The 25240-nt window shown below is 37.6% G+C and overlaps 1 protein-coding gene across 2 annotated transcripts in view; it reads right to left on the bottom strand.

The window, feature by feature from the left end:
* The window catches only part of LOC146001734 (cytochrome P450 3A24-like), a 46428-nt gene extending 21928 nt beyond the window's left edge, over positions 1–24500 (bottom strand). The window contains exons 1-2 of one of the 2 annotated variants that reach the window (XM_083139430.1): positions 24256–24500; positions 446–763 (exon numbers count right to left, since the gene is read on the bottom strand). In XM_083139430.1, the coding sequence (XP_082995556.1) occupies positions 446–763; positions 24256–24455 (518 nt within the window). In that variant the 5' untranslated portion in view covers positions 24456–24500. Of the gene's footprint in view, positions 1–445; positions 764–3024; positions 3108–24255 lie in introns of those variants that run through there. The other variant, XM_083139431.1, reaches the window with a different exon arrangement.
* Positions 24501–25240: the final 740 nt, after the last annotated feature.

A 25240-nucleotide genomic window follows, 5' to 3' on the forward strand; every position in this document is an offset into this window, starting at 1 on the left:
TCGGAGCACGGATCGTTGCAGGTTTGATCACGTAGCTTCTGGCACGTTGTTCATTTGTTTAAAATCACGGAGCTAGAAAGTCAGCAATACAGGTTATATACGTTATAAGCCAGCAAACTTGTTGGTTGAAGTTATTGTAATGTGTGGAAATGTATGTATAATAACATTTGAAAATGCTATGTGATTTCTATGGTGGAAAACAAGTGTTTAAAATACGGGCCAAACAACGTGTCCTCAGTTTTATCTTATCTACTGATTGTATTTGACGCTGCAGTCGAAGTGCAATTACAAAGACCTTCACTTTCAGTCCACGGCTTCAAGACCGCACTGCAAGACCATACTCGGAGGATGCTCGCTTCAAATACAGTCTTGCATCTTTCGGGCACGGCCAAAGTATGCCCATTTTAAGTAACTAGTTTCCAGGAGTCCTATAGTTTTAACTCACCCTCTTATGTTCTGAACAGGCTTGTCTTTTACTTCCTGCAGGAGATCTCTGGCGAGGTTCTCTGTACATTTGTCCATCATGGTCGCCATCTGCTTCAGCTTTCCAGAGGTGAAGGAGGGCGTTTGAGCAGCACGGAGAACCTTCCACTTTTCTCCAATGACTAGGTCCAGCATTTCCGCAGAGGGATGCTTCGTACTGAATATCCTGCGACTGTGGAAACTGTCGAAGTGCTTCACCGTAACATCTTTAATAAAGTCAGCGTCCACGGTGAAGAGCATTGGTTGGCGACCTTCGTACAATCCCCACATTTTACCATACCTGAAATATAATTATAATTCATATCAGGCTTGATAACGCTCCAGAAACTTCAAATAAATTCAATTCCGAGCAAGGAGAGAAAATGTGCAAGCGTAAATGGGTTCTGGACCTTAAAGAACCTTTTTTCCGGATGAATTTAAATATTTATTTATTTATTTATTTACTCAGAGTTTCAGATACAGTCTTATTTGGCTATTTTACACTGAAACAACATAAAGTAGAAACAAAAAATAACAAAAGATAAAAACAATAACAAGATGGGATAGATTTATATGTTCTTGGTCAGTAATATACAAAAATTACGTTCTGGAAGGAAAATATCTACATTCAGGGGAAGTTTGTTGTAGATTTCTGGGAGCCTGTAAAACAAGGAGAAGGGATAGCCTAGTGGTTGGGTTGTGGAAAAGTTGCAGATAGCGCGTTTGCTTTTGGGGTAAACTAAGTGTGAATTCACTGATTAGGAGATCTGTTCTGATTTTGTCATTTTTTATCTTGTATAAAAATTTCACGTCAGCTAGATCACGACGAAAGGATGGAGTGTGAATATTCAGAGCAGCCATGGTGTCCGATTTGGATAAATGTAGAAAGGAAGGTATTCTATGGCGAACAATTGCAAGAAAGAAACTGAGAACAGAATCTATTCTGGTGAGATTGGTTTTTGAGGCCATTGCCCAAATTGGGGAACAGTATTCAAGGATGGGCGAGATGAAAGATTTATAGAATAAAGCAAGAGATGATGGGTTTTGAATTTCGCTAAATCTGTATAGAAGACCGAGAAGGCGCATGGCTTTTTTAGTGGTAGCTATAATATGATAATTAAAAGTGAGTTTTTCATCCATGATAATACCTAGGTCCTTTTGGGTGGAGACGTTTTGGATTGGATTGTTTTCAATAGAATAAGTAGACAGCACTTTGTTCTTTTTAGGGAATAAGTAAGGAAAGAGCATTTCTGAGGGTTTAGTTCTAAATTCCACTGACGACACCACTTAACAAGTTCTGTGAGAGCATTTTGAAGAATCATCATGTCATGATGCGATGAGATCTCCTTAAAGAGTCCAGAACCTTTTTTCCGGATGAATTTAAATTCGGTCCAGTACCTTTTCTCAGGATCAATTTAAATTCGGTCCAGGAACTTTTTTCGGGATCAATTTAAATATGGTCCAGGAACCTTTCTTCCGGATCAGTTTAAATAAAGTCCAAGTTCCGTATTGAAATGAAACAATACGCAACTTGGACCGAATTCAAATTGTGCGAGAAAAGAGGTTCCGGTCCTGTTACGGAACCCAATATAACCCATTATAATGTATGGGTTCCTGGGTATTTAAAAATCCCATGGTCTAGGAATTTAAAATAAATTCAATTCCCGTCCGGAAGGGAAAATCAGCAAATATAAATGCGCTCTAGACCGTAATGAACCTTTTTATGGTTAAAGTATTTCAAATTCGGCCGAGGAACCTTTTCTCCAGCTGAATTTAAATTCGGTCCAGGAACCATTTTTCAATCAAACAATACGCAACTTGTACCAAACCCAACGGAACCTTTTAGAAATTATGGATTCCTGGACCTTAAACAACCCTGATTGATATTGCTGTATTGTATTGTTTCACATCGCGCTACGACGCCAGGAGTCCTGGGTTCAAATCCCGGCTTTGGCATGGATGTTTGTGAATGTCCATTCATCAATTTCATCACGTCCTCGCCCATCCCCATCTTCGCAAATTAGCCAAAATTGGCACAAAAAGAGTAGTAAAAGAAAGCAAATCAAATTAAAAAAAAAAGTATTGTATTGTTTGAGCAAAAATAACTATTTTGATTAGCAGTGAAAGCACATGAACTGCTTCGATTAGCAGTAGGTTTTTTCTCGGTGGGTTTAGCAGTGCTAAAAATGGGGCAACGTTGGGTGATGCCTTCCCCCAGTTAAGAGAATTCTCACAAATCATCCTCAGCACAAGGATAATTTTCATGGGTACTTTATCTACTGTCTTTCGCGACATGTCCATGTTTTTACGCTACACTTTCACCATTTAAATTGTATGAAGTCTTTCCAGATATATCGTTTGGGGAGGAGTATGAACCAGTGGCGGCTCATGCTACTTATTGTAGCGTTAAACAGCTAAAACGAACAGACTTTAAATACTGTACTGAATTATTCATTTTTGCTTGTACGATTTACCATTCAGAACACCAGATTATATAACTTACTGCCAGAAAACAAATAACTCTTTGACTCGATTCGAAAACTTAAACTATCACGCACTTACTGACAAGCGAAAAGGACGCGTTGCATGGCAGGCCACTGTTTCTCTAGGTAATCGCATGTTTATGCGTGGTGTCGCCGTATCATAGTGTGAGAGCTTTCGATTTCTACCACTTGGCAGCGCCACCGTACATTAGACTGCAGGGAGGGAAGTGGAAGCAGTGCTTACGTTAGAGTTAACATGGAGAAATACTGGCATTCCCCGAGGGGGAAGCGGTTTCATATACCAGTTTGCCTCTTGTCGTGCGCCAAGTGAATTTGAAAGCTCCACACAGCGCAACGGGACGCAGTAAGATAGCGGAAGTATAAATATTTAATTTTTGCACTAATGGCAATAAAATATAATTTGTTTGGGGGAGGCTGCAGCACCGGCCGCCACTGGTATGGGCCATAGTGCGCGCGAAGCCATTTTGTTTATCTCGCTTTCATTTGTGGCAGTTTGATGGAATCATGTTTATTATTGCCACCAGAGGTAAATAAAATCAGTTACGCATTGACGTCATAACGAAGCCTCTGTACACCCTCGCAGCCCTTCACGCAGCACATTTTTTGATTCAGACACAGGGAAAGGAAGTGGTATTTCTTCCAGGTAGACACGTTGTTAAGGTGTCCGAGCAACCGTGATATGGAGATGAAGGCTAAGTACATTCCATACTGTTTTTAAATTCCAAGCTTGCACTCACTCACCATGAACGTTCTCTTCCATACTGCGTGCAGAAGTGATTTAACAGTGAATCATTGTTCTTTAAGTTAAATTTTAAAAAGGCAAGAGGGAAATTTAGTTCATTATTACTTCGGTTGATTGTATATCCATCGAACTGGCTAAATGATAATATACAATGTTTTTATTTCAGCGAGTTCATCTAACAAATTATATTTATCTAGTCTAATGGTGCTTGCACATTATGTAACTAAACTCGCATCAACTTGAACAGTGTTGTATCTATACATTCGAAAAGCATACTGCCTCATATCAATTTAAGCAGACTTTAAGCCGTGAATCTTCCACTGTTCGTACTTCAGGGCTCGTATGCATTAAACAACAAGCTTTATGTGCATAGGGACCACTTGAGCAGTAGAGTAAAGTATCCGGGTATCAATAGAGTGAATATGGTTGACGAGTTTAAAAATTACATGTATCCGACCACAAGTCACTCCGAAACTGGTCGGATGATCTGCCCCCTCGGCAGGTGGGAGTGAAACCGACAGGCTAAGCCCTGGCCCTCAAGGGCTGTTGCTGTTATCTTCCGTAAGAACTGGATGAAGCACAAGAAAATTTCTTTTTCTCTTGTTGTGGTTAATCGACGAACTGATTTAAGGAAGGTTTCGAGAAGGGCAAATCGATGAAGTTTACGCTACCAACGTATTAAGGGGAAGAGTGACAATTTCTCACCAGTTGTGCATTTATTTCAATATCATCGGAATGGGCACTGTTACTAAAAAAAAAAAAAACTTGACTATACAACAGAGTATGAATTTCTCCCATGTTGCAAGTGGAAACGGTTTTTTAAGGTGATTATTAAGTTAGGCACGATGATTGAAAAATATGACCGATAAGTATTTACAGAACCCCATGTATTCCTTATGGGAAATCAACTTCAAGTTACGGCTAATGAAATGGGAGTTTAGATTTTCCTACTTCTATGCCATAGTTCAACGTGTCCTTTTCCGTCCATGTACTTTTCTACGTCATTGGATGTTTAATATTTCCGAGAGAACGAATAAAATAATGCTCCCATAAGCATAATGCTTTTCTCCTTGCCTCATACAGCCATCCTGGTAGTGTTACCAAACCTGATGCGCATAAAAGAGCTCACTTCAGTTGTCTTGTACACTTCGCAACATGTTATTTGACCGCCCTGAAAAATTTCAAAGTCCGGAATTCGTAAATTTGGCAGCATAGCGCTTCAGAGCCAACTAAGAGTAGCCAACTTTGCAACATTTCTTCTTCCTGAATGAAAACGCTCGTGAATTTTTTTTTCATTCTTTCACATTCCATAAAGTAAAGATACCCTAAAGCACTAATAAAATACATGAGTAGACAAAAAAATGTTAAGTAGAAATACGAATGTTGAAAATATTTCAAGATTCCTCGCTCTGAATTTGAAAAGAGGTAAATTTATGTGCATTTTGAAACACTGAACAAGTTCTCATCCACTTGGAAAGAATTGCCGTCACATTTGAATGCAAGGAGGCAAATTCATGATGATTTTATACGAAATTTTTATGAAAGATACCTTGCACAACACCAAACGATTCTCCAAAGTGTGTCTTTTCCTTGGTTATTGGCAAAAAATGGTTCGAAACTCCGGCACAAGGTTTCTTCAACTGAGATCAACGTGCTTTACTGAGGTTTTCGTTAGAAATCTCCTGGAGTAGTTGGTTAGATGACAACACTTTTCATTTTTTACTGTTTTCGTCAAGATCGAAACATCGTAGGTTCAAATCCCACCCCTACCTGATTATGTTTTCTTTTTTATTTACCGAATACGAAGTGTTGTAATAACGTAATATAAGATTATATGATATTACTGTAAATATTTATGCGATGCATACTCAGTGGCGGCGATTGAGTTCCAAAACTGATGGGGCAAGGTGTCAAAACTGGGGGTTTCCCTTGGGAGATAAGGTTTAGCATAGTGGGAGGGCAACTGTTCCTCTACCCCCCCCCCCGTCTAATCGTTGCCACTGTGCATGCCTCAAGTAACATTTCTACTAATGTTCTTAAACTTTCAGTGATTGGCAGGATGTAGGAAAAACTTATCCTTTCATTCAGCTGTCATAAGTTATGTTAACACATACGCGTATTTAAGAACTTATATGTCATTAATATCTGTTCTTAAACAGGATGTTGTAATCAAGGGGTCCCGGGCTCAACACCCGGTGGAGGCACGTTGCTTCGGATTCTAGTTTAAAATATAGATCCAGTACCGAATAGTCTGTCTGTGCAGCAAGTAGACTTAAAACAACAATAGAGAAACATATACAAATCAGCGGCGTATACTCTGGGTCATCTAGGTAATAGCAGATGACCCGGCTGTATTTCTTTTTTTTTTTTTAAAAAAAAATGTATATATATACACATTTCTTCCCAATTTTCTTCCAAACCAATTTCGATGCATACATTTCCTTGCTTCCAGCGCGCGAATACTTCCAATCGTTTGCCGCCGAATGTCCGGGAACCTTTCTCCAGCCGGTGGAATGTCTACAGGGAATCTCACCCTGACGTCATTCCTCCCGCTTCCCTTGCAACCCTTGGCGAGGAGGGAGGAGAAAGGAAAGAGGGGGAGGAAACATTGCTTTTCAGGCGCGGTGATTCCCAAAGAGAATGGGGATGTAAAGAGAGAAGAAAGTTCCTATACCCACAATAGAAACTTTTCAGCAGCCGGCTTACAAGACAGCCAATCCGGAATGAGAAATTTAAACGAGACCGGCCAATCAGGAAAAAGCAAGAGATTATGCTGCCGCCACACGCAAGTCCCCCGAACTACCGCGGTTACCATAGCAACGCCGGAAGCAACGCGCTTTGCGTAGACGGTTTTCCATTTTTACGTCTCAACACACGTCTATATTTGGAAAAATTCCATGGCGAAATATGGACACACTAAATTAAGCTGCCTGACTGCTGAAAATTATTACCAACGTAGTAAACTTTCGAAGATAAAAACATTTACAATTTAAACAAATGTATTTAGGAATTCAGGTTTCCGCTAGTTTTTTTCTTTTTCTTTACAGAGTATTGTAATTTTCTAAGTGTAGAAATTTAAACGTAAATTAGGATTTTTCCTGAAAATTACACGTAAAAAAAGGGACGGGAACTTACTTATTTCAGCATACACCATCTAAAGGCGATTCTTACAATCATTCACGAACTTTCTGCATATGTATCTTCATGCGCGAGCAATATTTTACGAAAAACATATGCACATCATAGAGGTTTCAAAAAACAAACACCATATTACATCAGTAATAATGCAGCCACAGCTTTGATTTTTCCAGGAGCGAGGGGGCAGGCAAAAAAAAAAAAAACAGTAAATCCCATAAAACCAGTCGTTCATCTTGAAGGACTGTAATCTTATAAAAATTATCATATATTGCTGTTACTTAAATGAAAGAACATGTGTGAAATATAAATTTAAGTTGATAATCACAACGGGGGGGGGGGGGGGTCCCACCTTCCTGATGACCATGCACACATTTCACCTCAAGATGATTTGCTCATTCCTAAACACCTTGTACAGTTAAAGCAAGAATGTATTCAAAACTAAACATTAAGAAAATTGAAACCCTTACCTGACACATTACTTTCTGAAAATGTGTAAATAATTCCATAAATGAATAATTTCATCTCTCTCGAATAAAGTGTGGCAATTACAGGGTGCGAAATCCTGCGGGGAATTTCCCCCACCAACAATATTGGCCTCAAAAATCCCCCCCCCAAAAAATTTCCAGGCAGGGAAAGATTTTGTTCTAGCAAACAAAAGATAAGCAATTACTTTTAATTTCAAATATACTTTACTAAGAATAATATCGAAAACACACACAAATTAGTGTAGTCGTGAGTATTGAATGCATTCCCTCTCAAGAGATCATTAACAAATCTACTACTATTTTCACTTTTAATAACATTACAAATATGTATCACATAATTTACACATATGTTTGTGCGGAGGGGGTTTGTAGATGAAGAACTTTCTCCACCCACCAGTTTTCAATGATTTCGCACCCTGTGCAGTTACATTAGTGATCTGAAGGATAATCTCGGCTTCTCTGATGATGTTGACTTGTAATCAGGAGAAGTCGGGGGTGGAGGCTTAATGCAGTGGTTGATTCAATTTTAAATTCAAAATTAGCCTATCTGAGCATAAATTTGTCTTAAACCTCAAACTTTGGCACAGAATCATCTGGTCTTACTTAGGACCAGTACTTTTTTTCTGGGAAGATAAGTTCCAGTACTCTCCAAAAAATTTGTTCTTGTGTTCATCATAAGAACTACCCAGAATAGTAAGGTATATTCACATGTGATCCTGCATTCATATAGTTACACACAAACACAAACTTCTAACATTAAAATAAAATGATGTTATTTTTTATTTTCACATGTAAAAAGATACCGGTATGGCATACAGTTTGCATACCACCAGAAAAAAGCACTGCCTAGGATTTAGCTTTGCATTACATTACCACCTTGACCCACATAGGATCTAAATATTCCAATCACCAGGTAATTGTAACATGCTTTTTCCTGTGGCACATAGCTGGAGGCAAATCAAAACCAGTGGCGTATTCGTAATATTTTACGTGGTTTACCGGAACAATTCTTACTTATTGTATATGTTTATTATATATTAGATATAAAAGAAATAAAACACCAATGCAGGCATGCAAGTAAAACAAGTATTGAATTACAACAACTTCAAATTTTGAGGCAATTTCCACATGTATGCAAAAAGCTTGTTTAACAATGGTATACCAGATAATATGGATGAATACACCACTGTTCTAAACTCAATGATAGGGTAAAAAGCATCATTCATCATCATTATCCATGAAAAAAATGTAAACTGAATTCAATTAAAAATAAATCCCATTCATCACGACTCGCACGTTCACATCTTTACTGAACAAAGAAAAAGAAAAAAAAGGAATTTAATTGAGTCGTAATCCATATAATGTTGTCAAGGACAAATATATGTATCACAAAATTCCATCAGATCCTACTTACGATATTTTCCCAGTAGTAAGTAAATGTACTAATTACATTTTTATTATCTACATGTGGATGTATGATGAGTGTTCTGCATGTAGAAGAAAGTATTTTCATCAGTATTTAAATGAAACTGAACTCAGGTAAATATATATATTATATTATGATAAATTGAGCGCACAGCCATTTCTACATGAAACAGTAGCACTTTTCATTTGACACACTTCTGCAGTGCAGAACACTCAACCTCTAATAGCTGACGACTCTCGACTGTATGTCTTTTGTGGAGAAATGCAGTAATAATAGGCAAGTAAAGAAAGGATAATATAAACAAAGACAGATACTCAAAATTATTTCATTATTGTCTCCAAATCATTATAACAGTACAGACATGTAATGAAAAACTATGTAAATTATTATTTTTACATAGGTGAAACTGTTCCTCTTTGTAAACATAACAAAACTTACAGGAATAAAACTTCACTCAATTTTATAATGAAGACTGAGATGACATTTTAACCTCTAATATGGGATTGGTATGACAATTGAGCCTATATATTAAAGTTAAAAAAATAAAAGTGCTCCCATGAAGGCTTATAGGGGGTGTGGATTCCACACTTTCTTGATCACGGCCGAAGGTGGGGGTGGATGAAAAAAATTCTGATTCATTACTTATTCCTATATTAGCCGAAACCAGTAAACTATCAGTTAATCCGTCCCTTCTGTACTCAAAGCTTTCTAATTATGGGTCACTTCTCTGACATAAAGGGACTCGCACAAAGAAATAACCAAGCCCTGGCCCAGACTTGAACTGGACTTGGTTATGAGATTATCTCATGTGTTCAGACCCTGAGGTAGCACTAAAAATATTCTAAAAAAATAATGTTGAGGTTGCACAAAACACTTATATTTTAGGGTACTTTAGTATTATACGGACTATCTCATTTCAGACAGTGCATTTAGGGACATGTTTTAATGCTAAGACAACCAAACCTGGCCTGCCTAACCTAACCACATTTTGTTCAATCTTTGCTTTTGTGGTTAGGTTAGGCAGGCCAGGTTTGGTTCTCTTAGCATTAAAAAAAAGTCCCTAAATACACGGTCTGAAATGAGGCAGTCTGTATAATACTAAAGTACCTATTTTAGTGACTAACATGTGTTGTATCTACACTGTGTTGGAGCATTATTTTTACTAGCTGCCCAAATGCAATCAGTACTGGGTCCTGCACACAAGCAAATGTGCCACTGAGAACTGGAAATACTTTTAATAAATTTACTAGTGAACTACCACAAATGCAGAGCATTGTCACTATGTTTTTCTTCCTAAAATACACTGGTTTTAATTCACAATCTAGATTTCTAAAATGACTCGGTAACGGTTCCGATTGTTTTATGATTTATCCTAGCACAAAGACTAATTATCGTAGAATTTTGGAAATCATTGTCACACGAAATTTCAACCTTCCTTAAAGTAATGAGCACTGTTTGGACTCGAAAAAGTTACTTATGTTGAAAAAAGACAACTTTAAAATTACCTTACGCACTTCTCATGGACACGATATTCTGTCGACAAGCGACAGTAAATATCGTAGAAGCGTGGGAATGAATGTAGAAGTAAATCGGAAACTTAGTAGAATGCATTTAGGGACTTTATTTTAATGCTAAGAAAACCACACCTAACCTGCCTAACCTAACCACGAAAGCATATATTGAACAAAACCTTAAGTAATCGCTAAAACTCCGCAGTATGGTTAACAGACGTACACCGAAATTGAACCATGTAAAAATTGCATTCGTAGCATGTTGAAATCGCAACAAAACAAAAGGAACTTGGGCCAATGAGTCAATTGCAGTCAATATGTTTTGGTTAGTAAATTAGAAAGAAGCAAGAATTGCCTTAAAACTTGTGGAACCAGAAGAGTGATATAGCGGAGTTAAAATTTGAATGTGGTTTCTTACCATAAGGGAGGTAATCCATACCCCAAGCTGCATGAAAGTATGAGAATATGGTTGTCAAAACAAGCACTTCGTTTGAATCCATGCAATTTTCTTCATAACACTGACACTATTAATCACAAAATACATACTCCCTTGTTTTTCATGTACCGATCCGAATATAGTCTTCTCATGTTTCCTTTTTGAATAAATATGCATTACATCTCATAAAGAAAAAGAGCAAAAGGCACTACATTTGGAATTTCTCACAGTGTATCACAAGTTTCTCTCACTTATATACATCCGCACTCAAATGAAGAAATGGCAACAAGAACAATTAAACTTTTTAAGAATCAAAGCTCTCACCAATTACTTTTTTCTTGAGGTAAACTATGCACCAAGAAAATATTTCAATATCAGAAGATTTTGGAACGTTGAAACCTATACTAAAGACTTTATTGGTGAGCTGAGTCCACAGTGAGGCAGTAAAAATAAATTTTTATCACATTTCACACTTGTCACTAAATCGTAGCAGAAATCACTTTCATGTTATGTATGGACACTGCACAGTATTTCTCCACATTTTGGGCTTCCAGGACTGGTCAACCATGGGAACATCTGTAATATAAAACATAAGTTAAAATTGTATTGATTAGATTGATAATTTACAGTTCCATGTACAAATACAATCACATTGCATCACATGCACTCTAACAAGCAGATCTAAACACATTTTACGTGTGCAAATGGTATTTAAGATCCAAAGAACTTAGAATTTGTAAAATTTTAAGGTTTTCACACAATGTTTATTTTTATATTTTATTATATCATTTAATTCAAATACTGTGTGTTATACAGATATGTACTTGATTTCCTTCTTCCCTGGAAGTTTTATATATACACACACACACACAATATCTTTTTGTTTATATTTTTTCTTCAATTTTTCAGAAAATCTGCATTATAGAAGCATTTATTATTTGCAGAAAAACGTGCTTCACAGGCTGAGCTTCTTGCGTTTCGAACTGACAATTTTGCCTCCAAAGGGGCTTGGTATGTTAAAAGTATTCTTAAAAGTCTCCTTTAGATAGGGGGAAAAAAATCACAAATTCGATGGTAGACTCCGAATCACCGGATATCCGTTCCTTTTGGATCCCTTGAGCTCCAGCCAACACGTCTTGTAGGACAAAAGTGTGAAATTTCGTGAAAATAGAGGGTGGACCAAAGTATCATGCATCTGTGTTATCATTGTTTACAACCTATATATATATATATATATATATATATATATATATGTACATACCAATATGTTTACCTTTGGTGATCGCATTATTTATTAACAAACTAAGAATTTTCTAACTACATTTTCCTAATGTCTCGTAAGATTTATTGTACATACCTGTCTGGATCCTTCGGAATTCTGAAACGCGAATTTATCCAAGCTTCAGATCTCGTAGATTTTTCCCGTAAATCAGTCGAACTCGTAACTTACATCTACGAGGCATGGTGGGCTTTGAATTGCACTTCAGTTGTTGCTAATCGCCTAAAAAAAATACAGCCAAAAAAAACATCCAAACACCACGCCAAACACGGAGAACGAACGAATTTTGGCGTTCTACCGACGCGAGCAACATCGACGGTTACTTCAAATTCAAACTTACGTGCAACGCTTCCTTCACTTGTTAACAGTAGAGCGCTGCGTTAGTTCGTGAGTTTCGGGGGACCAGGACGAGATGCCGCTAGTGTAGCTCAAGTCCCCTACCTCCCCTCATTTCCCCTCCTAGCAGACGACGCACGATTTCCACATTAGGGGCTGAGTGCCAGCTCTCATCCTATTATTCTCTTTGGTGATTCCGTGCCCAGGGTAAGCTCCTTCTTGTGAGAGTCCACCGGTCGCACTCTCAACCTTCAGAGCCTCTCCATTCCCTCCGCTGAATAGGGAAAACATACCCGGTAGAGTGCGAAGAACAGGAAAACTGAATAACATGGGCAAACCAATTCTACGCTAATTTTCACTTTACATTTGCTTCTGTCTTGCTGATTTCTGTTACTTGAACATAAATTTATCAAAAGGGAAAAACTTAAATATTGAAGATGAAGCAAACTGAATTAAAATTCAAAGCTTAAGAAATTAAAGCACCTATTTGCTGACTCCCCCCAATCCTTGTATTTACAAAAATAGTGATTGTTTCTCCTCTCTAATCTTCAAAAGCAGCGAGAATACTTCTTTCACGGAACTGAATATTTTTTAAAGGGAAAGATATGAAAAATAAATTATATATATTAGTTAATTTAAGTTGCTATATTACGCCTGTTTAGATTAATAGTGATGAAGATGAACGAATTAAACATAAACGAAAAAAACACATCAGGCACGTAACCAGGTGGAGGACTGAAACCCCCCCTCCCCGAAATCCTACAAATATCTAATTTAAAAAGTGTATAGTGATAATTAATTTGACTTCATTAGCAGGATTAAACACTTTGCATAATACGTTGTAATAATCTGAGATTCATCTTCAGGACTTCTAACCCCACTGTTTCAACTTTATGTGGCGGCTGCTAATAAGGGATGATCCCCATCCCGAAATAAAATTCTGGCTCTGACCTGCAATGATTCGAACTTTTAAAAACCTGTCATTTCGAGCTCGGAAAGGGATTTTTTTTTTTATCATTCATAGGGAATTTCATTCTGAGCAAGGAACACAACAACAGAAGTTTGGCGCGTGAAACTGAATGCGTGTAGTCGTTGGCTTCGTGTTTATTATTTATTAAGGTGTTAGTGTTTGTCGTGATAGTGCTGTGTTAAAGGGTAATGGATGTGATACAAGATTTGCTGGTGAAACCTTTTGGAACAAGATCTTTTCAGGAGAAGTTGCAAATTGTTAATACAGGTAGGCCAGTGTCATCGCTTGAACTTATTTCTACACACAAAGACAAAAATCGGGAATATGTGAGGCATATTCGCAAGCAAATTATGACAAAACACCATGGTTGACAGGAAGTATAAGTGTTAATAAGCTTTGCATTTTTGTTGGCCGTGCTTACTTTTCGGGGCTGAAAAGAATGTATGGACGCGTGGCTGATACTGTAATCTTTGCAACACTTGTGTCAAACATGAAAAATCCAAAAGTCACATAACTTCCTTTGTTAAGCTGCAATCTTTCGCAAAGACACGTATTGACGTGAACTGGACAAACAGCGTGCTTTGGATGTGGTACGGCACAAGTGATCGGGTCCTGGAGTAAGTTGAATTTTGCACTTAAATTAATATTGCGGGTTTTTATTTCACTAGTGCACGTCTTTCATTTTATATTTCACAGGCTGTTTTTTATAGCTTTATAATACTGTCTTGTTTTATTATTTGAAATTCTACACGTATAGTAAACTGCAATAACGAGAATTAATTGATTGTGATCGTAGCAATAAGACAAATATTCCGACACAATATTCCTAAATCCAATATGGAGCTTGACATAAATTGCACGGAAACTTTTGGAGTTTGAGGATGAAAAGGTCGGAGATTACCCACTCGTTAGAACCAGCATACACCACTGATACAAATAGAATGTTCTTTGCTTGGAAGTTACGAGTGAGTAGCGTAACCCGGTCATAAAAATCTTCTATAACGGCCTCATACCAGTTGAAGAACTCACACCTCTAGGTAGAATTGTGGGAAGGAGACTGGCAGTCGGGAGATAGGCCAAGGCCCTATATGCTCGTCAATACTCGTCAGAAATTCAATCAAATTCATTCAGCTGTGCGTCATAAGTTGTGTTAACACACATTATGAGTCAATAATAATAAGTTAAGAAATTGACAAGACGTTTCTGTACTGAAGGTAACTAGAGGTTGTTTTCTTGTAACGTCGTTACTGTGTCCAGCTCGGCATTGTGATTAAAATTACTCTATCTGCATGTTCACTTTCCTCTTACATAAGTTTTCCTTTCGCGAAAACATCGTTCCATAGTTTCCAGTTTCTCAATATATTTTTCTATGAAGTGTTGAATATAATTCTAGCCTGCTTTCCACAAGCTACACAACTTCTTCCTCTCTCTCTCTCTCTCTCTCTCTCTCTCTCTCACTCAGAGGTGCAATGTAACATAATTTAAGAAGGCCATTGTTGCACAAACGATAAACGAACATGTGTTAAATTCGGTAAGATCAGCAGGTAAGGGAAGCTCGATTTTAGCTGCAAATCAGTGCCTTCGTTACAGGAAAATCCCCAACAAAGCAAGGAAATAACTAATGAATGGTTATGCTTTACGATCTTTAGGGTTAAAAATAGGTGATCTAAATCTTTAAAAGAAAACCGTTTTCCAGATAGAATAGGTGTATGCATGAATAGAAAACAAAAATTAAGATATTGTATTAGCTGTGGAGTTCATTCTGTTGTAGCTTTGTGGCACAGCCGGTAAAGGCACCCATTTCCAGTTCCACTTGTGTCTTTGATTAGGGTTCGAGCCTCACTTCATCTGGATATTTTTATTTATATTGAGGCCTGTAAGACAATAATATATGAAAGGTTCCAAATTATTTCTTACACGAGTGTATTTTTTTTTAATTTGTTAGTCCTGAAAAGGACTGTTTGGGAAAATTGAACATTTATTTAATATCTTGTCCAGTAGCCACCTGCATCTATGACATGTCTCAGGCGTCGAGGAACGGATTGCACAAGATGTCGAATATACCTGTGCGAAGTGCACACTTCATTCCAGGCATTGTTGACGTGGTCAAATAGTTCATCACTTCTGCGAGGTGGTGGATCGGGCCAGCTTTCTTTCAAACATCGAACGACCTCGGCCCACATATTTTCAATTGGGTTGATGTCGCATCCCATGGGTGGCCAGTCAATTAGATGTATGTCGTTTCGTTCAGAAAACCAACGCTGAACGATGGCTGAATCATGGATGGAGGAGTGGTCTTGCTGGAAGTCAATATTTCCCTCGGGATACAAAGCTCGCACGCCAGGAACCATAACATGCTCCAAAATGTGCACATACTGTATCCCGTTGAGACGTCCTTCTATGCGGTGTAGGTCACCTCCGCCACCGAGAGATATCCAACCCCAGACAGGCACGCTCACGCGTCCACGCCGACGTGAGTTAGCAAAAAAATGGGGATCAAATCGTTGTCCTTGACGCCGGTAGACCAGAACCGGACCATCATTTGCAGTAGAAAATACTTTCTCGTCTGAGAAGATTACTCTATCCCAAATCCTATCAATATTTTCTTCAGCAAATGCTAGCCTATCAGTTCTGTGTGCATCCGTCAAGACCTCCTTCTTTGCTGCCCTTCGTGCCCGTAAACCAGAAGCAGCCAGCCTCCGCCGAACTGTCTGTGGGCAACCAGGAAAATCGGCCCTTGCCTTGAGTTGAGTGGCTGACTGGAATGGATTGGCTTCATACTCCGCTATCAGCCGATCGTCTTGCACTGGTGTCGAAACACGGCCCCAGCTCTCGCGTCTTTTCCGTGATGCCTCACCAGTTTCTTCGTATCGAGCCCACCACCTCCTTGCTGTCCGTGCTGGAACGCCATACTGCTCGCCAGCTAAACCAGGTGACAATCCAGCTCCCTCGATCAAACCGATCACTCTTTCTCTTGTGGATTTGTTGTAGTGCTCCATTCTTCGCGAGGTTGAAGAAAGAAATGTTGCATGCCTCTGTTTAGAGCGTAGTTCAAAGGAAATAAGGTCTTCTATTGGTATAGTTAATCACGTGATGCTGCAGTTGGTTCAAAGACGACTTCCAATTACATTCAGCCATGAAAAGTTTCGTACGAATTCATACCAGAAAAGGATGTCAAGAATAATAAAATAAATTTAACCATTATTTACAATTACATTACTTTCATTTAACAAATAAATAAAGAATAATTATGACAAATGTGCTACAACGAGTGCTCTTTACATCCATGTGTAAAAGTATTTGGTATTACTAAACACGCACACACGTTCGGATCATCTGTAGCGTAGTTGTAACGTTTCAGACAAGCATACATCTTCTTGCGTTCATCTTTTCTCTTTGAGGTATTGGTTCAAACCCGGCTCAGCTTTCACGTTTTTTTTATGTAATACTTAGTAAAGTTTTTGTCACAATTTTTTCGTCCACAAAAAAACAATAAAAACAATAATTAAACGATCTTCTCCCCAAAACAATAATTGCAACATCATATTTATTCACATAATAAATCTATTAAATAATAATAATAATAATAATCCTTTGCGCAACAGCCCATGAAGGGCCTGGGCATACCTACCGACTGCCGGTCTCCCTCCCACACTTTCCTTCGTCACCTCTAAGCGTGGAGATCTGCAACCAGTGTTGGAATAGTCGGGGGGTCAGCCCGACGTATCCCCAGCCGTTATAGTAGGTCGTCTCGACCGGATTACGCTCACTCACTCGGAGCTCCCCAATTTCCTCACGATGGTGGGTTGCCACCGGCCCTATACGTAGGCCGTATAAATTCCGACCAGAGCCGGATTCGAACCTACGCCGTCCCGCAGCGAACGATCTCAAGACGATTGAACGCCTTAACCCGCTCGACTACGGAGGAGGACTAATAAATCTATTCCACTCATAAAATTGATTCCTTCGGGTCTTAATGCAACATCACCGAAACATTCAAGTTTCAATGTTCATGTTGGAAATTGAACAATAAACAGTTTTGGGGACACATTGCTTTATATAAAACCTCATGTTATTATAGAAATATACACAAGAAGTCGAATGAAAGTATGCGTAAGGAATACTCTTGAAACTCTAGAGTTGTAATCATGCGATTTGTTTTTCATAGAGTAATCTGTTATATTCAAGGTTAATTATTTCAAATTTTTTGTATTCAGTAAATATCGTACTTCTGTGTTCACTTCAACAGAAAATAAATTGAGCGGCTAGGATTTGAACCTGTGATCTTTCATTTTAGATAAAAGAAAATACACGTCTTACCAACTGTTCTACAAGGAAATAGACAAAAAGTTTCCTAACATGGTTGCGGCAACAACCACCTGCCAGTGCTCCAAACATTTCTTTGCCACAGATTGTGGATAAGTTCCTCTCTACACAAATGCCCGGTATTTTGCAGTGTATTTTAGCTCAAATTTTGCCTAAACTCATGCGAACTTTGATGAAGAGGATTTACCGGGATATCAACGAGGTTATTTCTGGATAGGCTTCCGAGGTTTCGAGAGCTCTTTTATCTTCAGGGATTGAAGGGATGACGGATAACGTGCTTGTTACTGGCAAGCGTGGTCGTAACTGCGATTCCTCATGCTGCCGAATTTTATTTTCGGAAGGAGTATGGCATCGGACGTAAAATATATATATACTGTTCTTGGATGATCTCTCTGTGTATATCAGGAGGTGGCAGTAATGATGAAGCGTTTAGAATTTTCGGAAACCATTTCAATTATATTACTGAATCACGTGCCACGTGGAATGGCAGAATCAAGTAACGTATAAGCAAGTCTGAGGGTGGCTGTTTTGAATATTGCGAATTTGGTGGAAAGTTCGTTAGATATACTTTCTGTTGAAATAACAGTATTATTTTGTTGAAATTAGACAAGTATTTTGGATATAAAGCAGTGCCGAATTAATGATCATTCTCAAGTTTTGCATTTATTAGATGTCACGTAATATATAAATAGTTATTAGTAGATTTTTATCGCATCGGCCTCGGTCGCAAAAGGTATTTACTTACGTTTATTGGGGATTTATTATTAGATTTAGATGCATTGGAAGATCGAAGTGAGGGGAACAAGAACAGTCATTACTAAATAAACGACATCACATAACCAATCTTAGCGAATTGAATACATTAAACTCTCCCGTTCGTTACAAAAATTCAATACATCAATGTAGTGGATTATTTCCTATTATAATTGTGTGTGTTTGTGTGTTAGTATTTTGAAATAATTAATATTTTAGTTGTGGAGTGAAGAGCGTACACAATACTTATCTTAAATTCCATTACTTGATTGATGATTTGGTTTAATTTACTTCGCCTTTGTGACGTTTTTGGTTCATCGCGAAGATGAGAATGGGTGATGGGATGATGAAATTGATGAAGGAACACTTACAAAGAACACCCATGCCTGACCAGGATTCGAACCCAGGATTAAATACCATTACCTACAGCATCCTGAATGCATATATATTATATGTAAATTAGTCATAATGTGTGTTAACTCAGCTTATGACGAATAGCTAAAATACAAAAAGTTTTAACCTTAAATCCTGGCAAGCAACTGAATAAGCATTAACCTTCTTAGGGAGAAAATGTGCAGAAGAGATATCCCTTGAAGTGTGCATCGGATATTTTACAGTGTTGAAATATCAATTGTCTCTGTTTAGCACACACACACACACACACACACACACACACACACACACACACACACACAAAAAAAAAAAAATAGAGGGTGGGATTTGAACCCGCGACCTTTCAAGTATGTTGAAAAATATGGATACCAGCGTCTAACCAACTGCTCTACGTTAACTTAATGACAACATTCCCTTACAAACACGTAGATGTTTATGATAAAATCGATCTTCCTGTGTTCCAGCATGTTTTCTCCACAAGTCGTGAAATAAATGATTTCTTTTAGATCTGTTCGATATTGTGCAGGGCATTGTAAATAAAATGTTGCATAAACTCCTCAGAAATTTGCCTCTTTCTACTCAAACTTGATGGCGATTTACTCCAGGTGGAGAAAACCCCTGTTCAGTGTTTCAAACCTATGTGATATCAAGTCGAGCACGCAGAATTGTTACAATTTCGCACGATTCTCATTCTTATTCTTATTTCAATTTACTATTTCAGTTTCAGTGTGTATTATATTAGCGATTGATAGTTTATAAGTTCATGGAATGTGCGAAATTGGAATCCTTTCACCGCAGCGTTTTTCGTCTAGTTGAATGACGAACTCCAAGTTGGCTACTCTCAGCTGGCGCTGAAGTGCAATGTTGCTAAGTTTACGATTTTCGGACTTAGAATTCTTTCGGGGCGGTCAAATAAGAAGTTGAGAAGGTACGACGAGGACTTAACAATATATCCTATCCGAAGTTCGAGTATTAATATATCTCAATGATGGAATTCAATTAACTTTACGATCTTTGTTAGGAAACATTTTAAAAATGCCTCCTTTTAGATTGTTCGCAGCGTCAAATGCCATATTTATCGCAAGCAGTTTTGGAGGTTCAGTTTATGTTGTGGTTGAATTATTATTTGGCCGTTGTTGGCCGTAACAAAATAGTTAAGTGCATTCGTTTATTTAACCCTCCATTAGTATACGTGTGAGCGCGAAGCTCGCCGTAGGATATGAGAGTTAAGTTTTTGAGGACCAGATTATGTTATCACTTTCTGGTCTTGTGTAGATGTAATTAGGAATGTCTATGGTCAGATTATCCCAGTTAAAGGTTGTGGCATTGTTCTCTGTCTGCGCAGACACGTCATAATGATAGCAGTCCGTGTTTTGTGAGCGCCATGCTCACACGTAGAACCAACCGTAATCATTTTCTGCACATATATTATATTTCTGTTACATTGAATTCGTGTTGTGTCACTGTTTTCTGTTTTGATTCTTCGGTAATTAATTTAGGTAACAGTATGGTATAGGGAAAACACATTTCTTCAAATTTACAGAAGAAACTACTTACGGAACTGAGTTTCTGTAGACTTTTGGAAGTGTTTTCTACCTTCGTTCAACTTATTCGGCAGGTAAATCATGTATTTTTCGACATTAATGTCTCTCCGATGCACAAAAGCTCTTGCCTCCATTACGTTCGACTACGTGAACCAAATATTCCGTGCGTTCAATGACGTATCCTCCGGTCAGTGTTTCCAAACTCGCCATTGTTTTGCCAGAACATGACAATTTTAACTATGTTTGCCTAACCTCACCAGAACCTAACCTAACCTTGCGTGCATGGTTCGTGGGGCTATTTATGAATGGTTTGTGTATTTATGATTGGTTTGTGGGGCTATCCATGCATGGTTCGTGGGGCTATCCGTGCATGGTTCGTGGAGTTTTCGAACCCGGAAAAAAATACAAAATGAGTAACACGAATGTAGGTATTTTTCGGTGAAGAAGGTTGTAACACTGCAAACCCACTGATCATCGACAACGCTAGTCAAGATATCTCCGCCATATTGTGTGTGAAAGGAACGAACAATAATTACTATTTTCGTGAAAAAAGCGAAATCCCACCTTAAACAATGTTTCGCAATGCATAATAGGTAAGTACGAATGTACAAAATGACGAAATGAACGAGTGAAATGTGTTTTTTTCTATATCATACTGTTACCTTAATTTATTTGACTCTATTAATTTATTGCGGCTACTATTTCTCGCTAAGTGAACATTGAAATCTGAAATTCGTCACAAATGAAGAACAGCAGATCTGAGCATGGCTTGATGAATCAAGTGATGAGATGTGTTTGATTCTAAGGACAAAGATAATGTTGCTGATGAGCTATTGAAAAATTATAATGATTGCAACATGGATCAATCTCCTTTTGAATATGAACTTATATTTACGTATGTTCTTTTTCCTCAATTCATTGAGCAGGATGAAACTACGAAGTTAAATGTAAGTACATAACTCTTGTCATCACGCAATAAATTCGCGAATTTACTACTAATGTTTTTAAAATTAGTTAACATCAAAAGTTAAATAAAATTCCAAATAAAATTATAAAAATTGTTATGTTTCTCGATAATGTCTCTTACGTATAATAGGTAATCAGTAATATTGCAGTAAAAAATATGTCATTTTGTTATAACAAATAAGATACACTTTAATGATATATATTAGCCAATAAATATTTTAAAATTATTTTTAATATGATGAATGTAAAAGTTATTCGAAAAGTAAAAAAAAAAAAAATCATATCACCGTATATTATCCGCGTTACTCTGGAACACGTATATCAACGAATGGTTAACTCTATAATGCCAAATTCACATAAAACTTGTAGTACTTTTTACATAGCCTATCCATTTAGATCATCGTTCCTGGTAAAAGTCTCGGCAGGCGATGAATACAGTTATGTAACAACTCATCGTATGAGAACCAGAGGAACGTAACTCAAAAATGCAGTTTCCAGTTTCATTTCAATAAATACGTCTGGAGCAAGGCCCACCGCAGGGTTTTTTCTCAAGCGGGCAGAGTAAGATTTCATTTATTATTTCATATCTTGCCCTTCAGCCATAGAAACAATAATAATAATAATTACATTACAAATAAAAGAATCAAATTGAATTGAAAACACTTTGGCGTTGTATACAAGTTCAGACTTGAGTCTACAGTTAAAAATAGAAACTGGAATCGCGTTGTTTCCTTTCCAAAAACATCTATCACTTTGTTGATGCCTGCCCCCCTGGCGAAGTAGTTATTACATCGTGCTACGACGTCAGGGATCCCGAATTCGAATCCCGACGTGCACATGGATGTTTGAATGCCCATTCATCAATTTCATCATGTCATCACTCATCCCCATCCTCGCAAATTCGCCAAAATCTGCACAAAAAGCGAAGTAAAATAAAGGAAATGAATCAATCAAACTTTGTTGTTAATGTACTTTTTTCACCATGCACAGATATCGAACAGAGACCACTTTCATTCATGATATCTCTGGTCTATGTTTTTACATGCCAAAGGGTACTGAAAGAAAGTAATAATTCAAAATGACGGGGTGTGAATTATCAACGTCAGATCCCGACATTTGTTAATTCCGAAAAGCCTAGAAATTTCAAAGGATCTTATTTAAAGGAGATTAAATCTTGATATTTTCTGCACTATAAGTGGCTGAAATTTCTTGAAATTAACAGATTTTATTCTAGAAGTGTAAAAAACAATCACATGAAGGTAGAGTATTGTGTACAATTCAAGATTTTCACCATATTTGCCTACCTGGTCTAGAAATAGATTTTCTTCAGTAACGAACGTCCGAATTATTAATAGGCCTACTTCCTTCCAATTCCGTCTAGACCAAAATATTTCCGTCCCTCACACCCCTAGTAACGGCGGTCAACATGATTCAAATATCTGTTGTGAAAACGTTCTCTCGTTATTTTGTTCGACATGGCAGTTATTTGCTAGATACAATCTCTAAATCACAGCAGACAATATTCATTGTACAATATACTGCTACAATTTCACCATTCGAATTTTTCCCAGATATCCCTGGGAGAGAGAGGGTGGGGGGCAAATGGTTCTGAAACTGAAGCCATTTTCTGAAGCCACTTAAAAGCAAGTCTCAAATTTGAAAATTTAAGTTTCATGTTTGAATAAAATGCGAATAATATTTTAGTTTTTTTTAATGTTTCAGTGAACAATTCGAGGAGTAAAATTCAATCTCATGCTGTTCTAAATCAGGTTTACGTCATGTATTCTAAACGCTAACTTGTTTAGAAATGTCAAGTACAAAGTGGCAATAACTTGTGGCCAAATTCCTTTTTCATCTTCTTGTAATCATTTTCAACTACTTTAAACCTTCTTTCAAAAGGATTAGCCTCGTTTACAGATCCAACAAGCTAACGCGAAGCACAATGAAGTGTGTTTACGGTATGAACTATTTATGGTAGAGAAAATGAACCCTTTGTGTTTACTACAGTAAGATACTTTCAACTGCAAATACTTGTGTTTGTCAATATCTGTGGGCGTAGAACGTACGGGTTTATTTTGAATTTTCAATGTAGCGTTGTAAGCCCGTGTTTAAGGGAGTGTAAGTGTAAATTTAGAGCCAGTATGACCTTAAATTGGGCCCTTGTAAAACATTTTAAGGGGCGTTGATGAAATTATGTGACGATGTTAGGGGTGTGGATAACTCCCCCTAATGATGAAATTGATGAATGGACACACACAAAAAACACCAATCCCCAGGCCGGAATTTCAACCCAGGACACCTGTCCTCGTAGCGCGCTGTGATAACGACTCCTCCAAGGAGGTCTATAATTGTAATAATTAGTAATATGGCCGCCCCCCGTGGCGGAGTGGTTAGCACATCGCGCTACAACACCCGGGGTCCCGTGTTCGAATCCCCGCCTGGGCATAGATGTTTGTCCTTTCATCAATTTCTTCATATCATCACTCATCCCCATCCTCGCAAATTAGCCAAAAGTGGCACAAAAAGCGAAGTAAAATGAAGCAAATAAATAAATTAATCAAATAATAATATAATAATAAGCAATCGATATCAATAAGGAACTTTAATTTTCGGCAACTAGATTTAACATCCTTTTTGATATTCATTAAATAAATTCTTTTTATTTATATTAAAGTCCCCTGTCAGGACAGTTGTTTTTGTAAAAATGTTAGCGATCTAAACTACACGTAAGATATACAATGAATACCTGATGCTATTGGTGGTGTCATATCTCTATTCTTATACCGTCTTGTTACATATTTTATTAACAACAATATAATATTAATTTAGAAATAAATAGGCCTGTAAATTATAATATATTATATTATTTTTTTATTTTTGTTATTATTATTTCTGAGACACTTGGATAGGACTCCCCTCCCCCTCGAAACGAAATGGATTTAAGGACACGTGACTGAAAGCAAAGAATTAAAATAGATAAAAACCTGTGAAAAAACTCGATGTCGATCTGTTGGAAAACTTGACGGTGTAAATCTGGAACGCTGCCAAAACAGAAGATCGGTGGCACCACAGGAATTCCCAAAGTTTCCAGGGAGCCGTAATGCCACGTTATGTATTTGTACAAAGCAACAAGAAGAATCACTACAAGAGCCAGGAGAACAAGCAGTGCGTTGGGAACCTCCATCTTGCACCAAGCTAAAGGACAAACTAATTCCAGCCTGGTCTTTCAAATTGACGTAATGACAGTTGATGGGGAACAAAGAGCGAAGCCACGATTACGCAACTGATTGACCCTTGTCATGCAACGTCTGTTCCTCTGAATCTTCTCTTGAGATAGGGGCGCGTCGAGTATCCGAGCGATGCTCACTGAGCAAGATTTTCGCTCGTTGAGCAGACAGATCATTTACTTGACGCTGTCTGCCAGTTCAGTGTACAGTTAATGAGATAGTTAAGTATAAATTAGATGTAGTAGCTGTCCAGGAAGTTAGATGGCCAGGAGAAGGGAATTGTAAAACTAAAAATTATACTTTTTTCTATGGTGGTACTGAAAATCATAATTTTGGAACAGACTTCTTCATAAATAATAGAATTATCTCTGCCCTTAAAACAGTAGAATTTATTAACGATAGGATATAATATGCAGTTTTACAGGGTAGGTGGTGTAAAATTATTTTAATAAACATACATGCACCAACGGAAGATAGAGATGATAATACTAAAGATGATTTTTAAGCATTAGAACAGGTCTTTGATAAATTTTCCCAGTATGATATGAAAATTCTGTTAGGAGACTGTAATGCACAGATTGGCAAAGAAGAGACATTTAAACCCACGATTGGTAAAGAAAGTCTTCCTGAATTAAGTAATGATAATGGTATAAGATTGATTACTTTTGCAACCTCAAAGAATTTAACTGTGAAAAGTACCACTTTTAAACATAAAGCAGGTAATCACAAATACCAGAGAGTA

The sequence above is a fragment of the Lepisma saccharinum genome, chromosome 17 (assembly GCF_977018435.1).
Source record: "Lepisma saccharinum chromosome 17, izLepSacc3.1, whole genome shotgun sequence".
Classification (NCBI taxonomy): Eukaryota; Metazoa; Arthropoda; class Insecta; order Zygentoma; family Lepismatidae; genus Lepisma; species Lepisma saccharinum.